At 37.5% G+C, this 10,340-nt stretch overlaps 1 protein-coding gene and 1 long non-coding RNA gene across 4 annotated transcripts in view; one reads left to right on the top strand and one right to left on the bottom strand.

The window, feature by feature from the left end:
• magi3a (membrane associated guanylate kinase, WW and PDZ domain containing 3a) overlaps window positions 1-10,340 on the top strand; it is a 158,201-nt gene that overhangs the window by 96,469 nt on the left and 51,392 nt on the right. For all 3 annotated transcript variants that reach the window (XM_024292752.2, XM_024292751.2, XM_024292753.2), the window contains one exon: window positions 6,096-6,215. In XM_024292752.2, the coding sequence (XP_024148520.1) occupies window positions 6,096-6,215 (120 nt within the window). The remainder of the gene's footprint in view (window positions 1-6,095; window positions 6,216-10,340) is intronic.
• LOC112159003 overlaps window positions 1-10,340 on the bottom strand; it is a 118,265-nt gene that overhangs the window by 86,523 nt on the left and 21,402 nt on the right. The window lies entirely within an intron of this gene.

Below are 10,340 nucleotides of genomic sequence, written 5' to 3'. Positions count from 1 at the left end.
ACCATCACCAAGTATGAATGAGGTGTGAAAGAATAATGGATACAAAATGTAAGCACTTTGAGCGTCTGGAAAAGCACAGATAAATCCAATCCATTATTATTATTGTTATTATAGTTGTTGGTATGATTTTGTTGGAGAAATCAGCATTTTGATTGTAGCAGCCAGAGGTTAGCATCTTCATTTTTGATATTTAGCTTGATGTTCTTTGATGAACCGATAAAGTTACTGACTCATTAAATTAGTGGTGAGTATTAGTAGAAGGGACTGAATGGAGATCACGTCACAAAAACACACAACATTGAGGATCTTAAACACTGTGCTGAATTGTGCACACAGTCAAAGTCCACCACACAAGATGGCCCAGTACGATCCATAATCTCCTTGCGTTTTTCATCCTTCCTCAGCTGCTCAGAGCGTGTCCAACATCTGCCCTGCTCAATCAAGGCTGCGCCTTTTAAATCTGCTCTGAACCTCACAACCGGACAAGGAGCCTGGATACCCGCTGCAGCGTGGTGTCTGTCTGCAACACCCAAGTGTGATTTTCTGCTCACACCACACACAGCGAGGCTTCGTTAAGACTCCCGCTTGACCCCCATGAGGCTGACGAGAGCTCAGATATCACCGGGTTTCAGGTTACGGCTAAATCCCAAAGGTTTTTTGAAGATCCAGGTAGCAGGACAATGCATGTTCCAGGATGCTTTTCTGCTCCATTTTACTCGATGCTAAATTTAAAAAATGCTAAACTAAATAAACATGAAAATGAGGCTTTCTGCAGTCCAGTGGATTAATGTGAGGACAGGACAGATCCCCGTTTCCAGTGAGACAAAGTGAAGACAAGCGTTTACATTTCTGTAAAGCGTCACACCGTCTTATGAGCAGAGAAGAGGTTGCGTTTCCTCCTCAGTGGCTGATAAATCTCACAAATGCGGCTCACTGAGCCTCGAGAAATAAATGGAGGTGTAAGAGCTTCAAAGCAGAACAGCGGAGCTTCATGGCGTCTCTGCATGCATTTACATTTTTCAGAAATATTTGACTGAATGACACTTCCCCACACAAAGATGCAGACCATCTTCTTGGTACTATTATTCATTTCGCTGGGTTATGAAATGATATGGACTTTCTATGCATCAATGCATAAAAGATATAAAAACACTTTTAGGAAGTCTTCCCCATTAAAACGTTTTGTTTTCCCTCGTGGATCAATAAAGAGGTTCCTCAATTTTCCAGTCCAAATAATATGAGATGTTGGAGGCCAAGCGCTGAGTGGAACCTCTAAAGATTGATCTGGAGGTCCACCTCAAACCTTCATCAACCCTAATCTCATACAGGTTTAACAAAAACCAAGACAAAGTCATTGGATTCAAAGATTTATCTCAAATTTAATAAATACAAAATAGGACTTCTCAATGTATGGTCATCGCAATGTCAACGTGTGCAACACACACGTCACAAAAGACAGCGTAAACTGCAGTTAATAGTTATCTTAAATGTTTATACACAAGCAAAAACAATCTGATGGCTGCTAAAGTATTCAATCAAATAACAATCAAATGGCTCCATTTGATTGTTGTTGACCAATCAAATGTTCCATCCTATGTTAGTTGCCCGCCTCCTATGTAGACTAGAGTGATTTAGAGTATAGTTTAAGATATGTTAACTTTTATTTAAATACAACAATTGCAGTGAATTAAAAATCAAGTAGATTTCTGTTTAGCTATTGGTTCATGTATCGCAAGTCATATCATCATTGCAATCATTTGTTATTTATCGCTAATATCGATCGCACTTTGCAAGTTTTCCTCAGATTATGGAACCCCAATGCCCAGTGTGTACATTACGCATGTTCAAGAACATTTAGAACGAGGGTTCTTGAATTTTCTTTTAGTATAAGGTGTTTATACTGGACTGTCACAATACTAGTGCATGTACTCACAGTTGGAAGAGGTTTGGTGCAAAATGTCAAAGAGGTGCAAATCTCGCCAACCTTGCTCCAGATGTTCCAATATATGAAAGACTTTGTCATAGAATTCCATTCAAGTGCAAGCTATTAATTTCTCTTCCATGATCACTTTTCAAACGGTTAAGACTTCCATGTTTTGAAAGGGATTGTCCACAAGTCACTACGAAACCCAAGTTCTGATTGGTCAAAGTTCAACTGGTTTATTTTTCAGCGTTCTTTTTCATAGCTACGCTTTTTGTACTTGGAGCCCAAAAATGGACCAAAAAACTTGCAGAGCGATGCAAGAGTTTTAAATGAATTAGACTAAAGCATGCATTTATGTGCATTTACATGGACTTCTTATTAAAAGTGGTTGGTTGAACGTGCGTTTCCATGAGCATAGCATGATACAAACTTTGTTTTGCCTTTAGTCCCTCATAATCATTTAAAAAACATGTTTTCCAATAGCCTGAGAGTTATCGTCAAGAAACAATATTTAAGATCTTTAAGCACAAATTTGTAGTTTCTATAAATCCAAGCACCAGATAGACGAACAGCAATTTGCTTAAGTCATATTTGTACCTAATATGGTGTCCACTTGACAAAGAAGATTTATAAACAAAAAAATATAATTACATTTATAATGAATTCTCTTCTTTTTTCTGTTAAAACCTTCAAAAGAACTTTTACATGTCTTGGTGGAATGTTTCCAACTTTGCATCTGTCCATGACGAGTCTTCTAAAATTCATCTGCCTCTTCATTTAACTGAATTGCTTCCTGTCCTGTTTGAACAGTTTCATCAACTGAATGAAAAGCGTTCAGATCTGGAATCGCAGCTCTGCATCTGCAGAGAGAACAGCTGACTTAACGAGTCCACGTTAAAAGACCACATTTCCCTGTTCTGCCTCATAAATCTCCCTTTGCGGTTTCCACCGTCTGCTATTATAATTATATCTGCAGTTTTGAGTATCGTTATGAAAAAGTCACAGCTTTTTTCTTAATTTGCTATCAAGATGGTTTTCAATGGAAAAAACTGAAATAAATGTTGATAATGAACAAGGAGGATCCTAATGTCTGATGCAGTGACGACACATACAGAATTGCAGTTTAGCAAAAAGTCAATGTTGCATATAAGAAGAGGCACAGATTGAGTGTTATGGAGCATACGTTTTGTCACAAAAGCACATTTTCCAAAGACTTGCAGCCAAAAACTGGAGAGAGGCCAAACAGCTGGATGGTTTTGACTTGAGTGAAGGGGGAGCTCTGAAGAGTTTCAGTGTTGTGATGAGGTGAACGGAGGAAATGCTGAATTGAAAACCGTTCAGACGCTTGAAATCCTTTTATAGACTCAGCTTTAGACACCCAACCCCAACCAAAAAGCATAAATGTGTACAATTTATTACAAAATTAGTCTTATATGCAAATACGTATTTAAATAATAGGTCTTTTAGTTTTGAAAACCCCTGACCACTCATGTGACTGTCTGAGGTCAGACTTTGTTGAATGGAATTATTTTTGGTGAAGGCCAAATGTAGACCTTTTCTTTTAATTTAACTGAGAAAAATAACAATTTCAATCAAAGGAAACACATTTGTCCCTCAAGTAGGCATAATTTCCAACAGTTTTATTCATATCTGGTTTCTAGAGGTTCTCCTTTGTTTTTCCTCTATTGAGAAAAGTAAATCACTAACTATTAAATTCCACTCAACTACAAATTTGAATTTGCACTTTTGCAAGACCATTGTAGCAACTGTTACACACATGGGGGATAAATCTCATGGAATGCCAGATTGCAATAAAATGAACAAGCTTGGGTTGTTAATAAGTTACTAATCAGATTCAAGCTGTTTAGGTTGCTTACCCTTCTAAATCAGAGTTTTAGCTTCAGTGTTTACAGTCTTTCAGCTACTGTTACTCATTAACCATTTATGCAATTAATGGAATTCCAGTGGATTATGAAGCGGAGAAAAACAGCTTTCCGCTGAAATGCAATACTCTACGTTCGTCAAACTGTATGTCAAAGACTAGGTATCCCCGGTGACATCTCCAGTGTTTAAGGGTTAAAACTTAAGTTAAATCAGGGATGGCCGTTGCCTTTTTCACCTGAACTAGTTTGTCTATGAGCCTGATGTTGGATTAATGCTGCTGGTGCTTCATGGACTTAGGAGCGTGTTAGGTCACGTAACAAAGACACAGTTGGCCTTGGAGTCTTTAACAGACTGTTCTATCTTTTGTTTGCAAAATTTTTAAGTCTCCAATAGCATCCTCACATGTCTTTTAAATTTCTTTCTAATCTTTTTGAAGAACTAGAAAAGTGAAATTTGTTCAAACAATTTGTGCATAATCTGAGATAAAAATACAAAGAAAAAAATATTGCAGTTATGGTTATATTTATGTAAAATATAATACAAAAGACTGAACACATGCCAAGTCAGAGTGATGTGGTTTGAACAAAACTAATGGGTGCAGGTGAAAGCAAACCTGAAAGTACCACATGTTGCAGTTCCTCAAATGGCCACTAGGGGCTGGTTTCACAAGGGAACAAGATCCCATTGACTTTTATGTTTAAGAGTCAGTTTTATTGTTAATATTAAGGTACTTTTTTGATGTTCTGTTTTCAATTCATGGCAACTGTGGCTATAATTCTGTTAGAGCTAAATTGGAGCTGAATTGGGAATCTATTTTTTTTTCTTTTCCTTCTTTTTTTTTTCTCTTTTATTGTCTTGTGTCTATCACCCCGAAATGTTATAGTTGACTGTGGACGGTTAATAGACAAAGAAGAATACTGATGAAGTTAAGTATTTCATGAAAGAAATAAAGACTGGGGTGGATTGTCAGGATCTGCTAGCATTAGCAAAAATAAAAATAAAATAAAATAAAATAAACGCCATTGCTGATGGGATGTGAAGTGCTAGCATCTATTAGCATTTGCAAAACTAAAAACAAAAACAAAAAAAAGCTATTGTTGATGGGGTATGGAGTGAGTGCTAGCTTCTACGCTAGCTTCTACTAGCATTAGCAAAAACTAAAAAAGAAAAAAACAAACAAAAAAGCAGTTGATGGGGTGTGGAGTGCTAGCACCCATTAGCATTAGTCAAGCTAATACATTTGACTAATGTTAAAGAAAAGTGTTGATTTTGCCCTTTGGGTCACTCTGTTAGAACTTGCCCACGTTGGTAAAGCATCATTAGACGGACCCAAACAGCAAAGTAATCTTAAAGCAAGCTGGTATATAGTTTCTTTTTAGAGGGTAAAGATACTAAAGCTGGCGTTTCTAAATTGTTAGCACTTTTTATAGGGCTAAATTCTTTTATTGTGCAGCATTCATTTTCATTTTTAAACTTAAAAAAATCAAAATAACATACATGGGTCACCATCTAGGATATAAACAGTGTAAAAAAATCTGGAAATGTAACTAATTTCTTCCTGATATCCACTGACTGTCACCAAACACTTATTTTTCATGAAATATGATGTCATTGTGTTGGCACTCCAGCACTTTGCGCCAAGTTTATTCCTATTAGCTACTGGTGTGTTACTATGGAAACCAAGCTTGCTTTTTGCATTATTGAAGTTCGTCCAGTATGCAGAAGGTCAGTAGATGTCATGACGACATCCAACGTTTGCACGTGCTCAGTCTGCCACAGGGCCGCACTGAGGAAAACCAGAACCTTTTTCCCCATCTGGAGTGTTTAGACAGGAACTGGGTCCACCTGGAGAAAGTCTGTATTCAAACGAGGTCAACATGCAAAACCTGTAAGCAGAAAGACCCCCGCTATGGTTCTGTGCGGCGAGAATGCTAACCGGCCCACTGCAGTGCAGCACACAGTCAGCGTGTGTAATTAAGAGCCCCGTCATTCACATCCGTTACACTTCCTTTGTAGTGTAACCGCACCAACTTTTCTCTGAATCATGTTTGAGTAATGACGTTCCGGCTTTGCAGCTCCAGCTCTGTTGCTTATTCATGATGTAGACCCAGACCCTCCCCTTAGTACTGTATTACACCATCACCCACATCCTTTAAGGTTTTAGAACTGCCCCATATCTCCACAAACGTCCAACCACTTAAAATTGTGCTTTGTTGCTTTTTCCACTTGCGATAGATCCTTTTTTCTCATATGGTGCCTTTTTTCTTTTTTTCTTATTTTTTGGCAGGTACCACTCGGCAGCCCAGAGACAAGGAAATCCCTGGAGTGGACTACAACTTCATCTCTGTGAGGGAGTTCCAGGAGCTGGAAGAAAGTGGGATGCTGCTGGAGAGTGGCACCTATGATGGTAGGATCTTAATTTTATTTCTTTCGGCTATCAAAGGAATAAATTAAATTTGCATTTGAATGTTCAATGGTAAAGATCAAAGTTTAAGTGTTATAGTTTGAAAGTGAATCTGTATCTGAATCTGTACAAAACACTTAGAAAAATGGTTGAATTCTGTTAACTTATAAATATCTGGCATCAGCCAGTAAAATACTAAAGAAAGCTATAAAAAAGCAATAGTGATAAATATAGAGCAAAACTATATAGTGCAACTATATTTCAAGTAAACCTACAACTTGCATTAGCTATAAAACATTCTAAAAAATCTCAACTTGTTAGTAAAATTATTTTAATCTTAAACAGTTTAATTGTACTAAACTCTGTGGTATTTCTTGCTCTAAACTTGATCAAATATCTGGAAAAGCTATCTTTAGCTTTCAAATATGTTTCCAAACCCCACTTCCATAGGAAGGGTTTGGAATCAACGACAATCAAGAATGGCAAAGTCCAGGATTGATTGAGTCTGGATAGTAATTGGATTCAATCGACAATTAGTTTAACATAAGTTAATTGTTTTCTTTTCTGATTTTAAACTTATATTTGCTTGGTTATGAAATACTTTTTACAATAATATTGATTCAAAACCAACAAAGATCGATCTTGCATCCAAGTGCAAGAAATGAAGAATCCATTAATTCCAAGAATCAAAAATCCAATTTTTTAGTTGAAGATCAATCTCAATTGATTTTTTTAAAAGCTAGCCTATAAATTACATTGCAGTTTGTGTTTTAACAGTTATTTGATCAATGCTTCACTTTCCACACCTTTTTTATTTCTTTGTCTTGTTTAAAAAATGTCTCCAAATTAATCCTTTAAGTTTATGTTTGGACATATTGGGTAGTTTTTCTATCATGCAGATTTGACCATAATTTTTGCTTAATACAATTTTGTTCTATTTATTCTGTATTTCTGTAAATGCTGCTAACATTTGAGTTTCCCACCAGTGAGATATAAAAAACCTTTATTAAATCTTATCTCAGACACGGATATAGGAAGTTAATATCCGTCTTCTTCCATCACCAGTTTCCTCGTTTTAAAGCTGAACAGCTGCAGAATTCAGTTCCAGTAGAATGAACTGTGAGTGTTCATGCAGATCTTCACAGATTGACCTTTCAAATTGGCTCTCGAACTAGAAGTCATTGATGATTCCGGTTGTGTTCAAGGGTTGGGCCGGTTGGAGGGTAGGCCTTTCCGGCTGTGTCAGTCTGCAGAAAAATGCTTGTAACGGGTGAAATGTGACAACACAAAGAAGAGGTGACTAAAATCGTAGACTACTCCTTTAGCCTATAAAGAGATGTAAGGACTACAAATGACAGTGTCACTGATGCATTATACTTGCAACTTATAAATATTTCATGATACACTCGAGATACGCACGACAATCCTATATTCTATTTTCATGAGGCACCTTAAGGTGACCTTAAGAACCTTGAGGGATCTGGAAGACACACAAGTACTGACCTTAAGATGCAACCGCTGCTCTCTATGGCTTTGTCTGAATTACCTTCCTAATCTCTAACTTCTAAAAAGCTATCAAGTGCCCTGGATTTTAAAAGCGATTGGGACACCATACTCACTACTTTTCTTTAAATGATGGACATGACGTCACTAATTTCAAAAAGTGAAAAGTGAATCGATACAAACATTTCCCGACGTTTATATGCGACTCCACTGTGTTCTGAGGATGAAAATGTGGATAACTTATTCAAAAATTACAGGTAAACACTTTTTTTTTCTAGCAAAAATTGTTCAACCGCAATGCATTGTGGTCTATATTCTCTAATGTAGTGAGCATAGATGCCCACTAGTTTTTTGTAAAGGCTTCTGGGAAATATCTTGGGCACTCAATTTTGGAATTGTAGATTCGGACAGCACTAGAAAATGGCGAATGCACTAGTGCACTAATTCAGACGTACTCCATGACCCTCTACGGGTCTGGACAAAAATAAAAACCTGCATGTTACTAAGGCTTCACTTGCATATTTGCTGAGCTGTACAATGAGTAAAATTAATGCATGGTGAAGTGATGATAACACAACAGCTCAGCTGCACGAGTCACCTGCATATAAGTAAAGGTCCACCTCAAGTCTTCAGAGACTCGGCCTGCAGCCCTGAACTCCATCAGGATGAAAAATGAACCTTTCCCGCCTAATGTAACGCGTCCATGTGTCTGTTGAGGGCGCCGATCCAGAAACCATCAGAGAGTTAATTATTTATGTGCACCCCCGTGGCCTGGGAGTCCAAACAAATGTAGCAGTTCAATAAACTTCCCACAAAGATCTGCCGGCATGCTTAAATTCACATGTGGTGACTGATTGTTCACAGTTACACATTGACTTTCAATGATTTACTAGTGACAAACTGTTAAAGTAACCGTGGTGCCGAGGTAGAGCGGTCGACCGGTCAACAAAGATCGCAGGTTTCGGTTACCACCTTCTGTCGAAGTGTCCTTGGGCAAGACACTGAACCCCATCAGTGTGTGAACGTGTGTACATGGGTGAATGGGACTGTGATTGTAAAGTGGTTTGGGCCTTCTATGAATATATAAAAGCGCTATACAAGTATACGCCATTTGAAATTGAAGCACAAACGTCTACATTCTAATAGAAAAGCCATTTCTGTATGCAGCCTTTTGTGCTTTAAAACTTTATCTAACAGAAAAAAATCCTTCTTGTGGGACAAACTTTGAAGTTTTAACCTTAAGCCCCACCCACCTCTGTTTCCATAGCAGTCAGTTATTATGTTTTTCGGGGTTTTTTGCTGCTATTTTTTCCTTTCAGCAAATGCTATCGATTGCAGGCAGAAATGGGCCCACGCTGGCACATATAACACCACCGTGACTAATCTCTGTGACCTGTGAGCCACTGGGACTTCATTTGCAACCAAGAGGGACAGACTCCGTCTCTCTGCTCCAGCGGAGCCAATATTTGAGACAATAACTATCTAACAGACTGGCTGTCATATTTCTAAACAATGTTAGGAACATATTTCCTCGGGCAAACATTTCCGAAAGGGGTTATTAGAGGAGAAGGATGTGTGCGTTCGGGGAGGCTTGTTTGTGTGCGAGATTTCCATTACATTTTCATCAGTCGTGCTCCCTGCGCCGCAGTGAAGGCTGACTCAGCTGTTTTTCGGGATGTAGACGTTAGTTAAAAGCATCACACCGTATGCCCAGAGAGTAAATTTAGTTGTTTTACAGGTTGATGCCTCCCGTCCGACAGCTGTTCTCCTGATTCCAATCCTGTGCTTTTATTCATTTGACTCTGTCGGGTTTGGGGGTGAATGTGAACAGATGTGGGTGTAAACCACACCTGGGTTGGGGTTCGACAGTGAGGGGAGCATCACTGTAAATCTTATTGGAATTAGGGCAGAACACATTTTCAGGGGGTTAGCTACTATGAATCATTCATGGAAACTGAGGATGAAAACTTGAGGAGCCCAGCTGTTGAAACCTGAAAACAACCGTGGAACTTCATTGATAAAATAACTGTAGGGTTCCTCTTATTTATAAAAATATGAGACAGCATTGTTTATCAACACAAAGTGCTTAATTTGCCCCTAAGTTCAAAAAACACAAAAATGTTCAATTATAGAAATATAAAATAAAAACACTCACAATAAACTAGAGACAATAAAAATGTCTACTTTTTAAAATTCCATCAAAATGAAAAAAAACTAGATTTCTATAAATTAATAAAAAACAAATAAAAAAATATTCACTTAATGTTATAAAAGAAAACATGTCTTGCCTTTAAACAAACCTAGCTATAATATGTAGATTGCTCAAAAATAGAAAACATTCCAATAGATTGCACAGCTAACTGCTTTTTAAACGTATCATGGCCAGCGACTTAACGAACAAATGTGAGCGCAAGTTTTAGATAAACAAAGTGTACATTTGTACAAACCTCTTTTTGTATTTTGGCCAAACTTTATTTATATCATATTTGCATATATATCTGCATGTCTGGTATTTTTTTAATTCATTATCATTTTCATTTCATGAAGGGAAAAACATGCAATACAACCTTGAGTTGTAAACTCAAACATGAAGAAAAAAATGAAAAGGGGACAGAAAGAAGAAAA

This window comes from Oryzias melastigma, linkage group LG7 (genome assembly GCF_002922805.2).
Source record: "Oryzias melastigma strain HK-1 linkage group LG7, ASM292280v2, whole genome shotgun sequence".
NCBI classification, from domain to species: domain Eukaryota; kingdom Metazoa; phylum Chordata; class Actinopteri; order Beloniformes; family Adrianichthyidae; genus Oryzias; species Oryzias melastigma.
The sequence above is the reverse complement of the archived record's forward strand: the minus strand, read 5'-3'. Positions and strand labels throughout refer to the sequence as shown.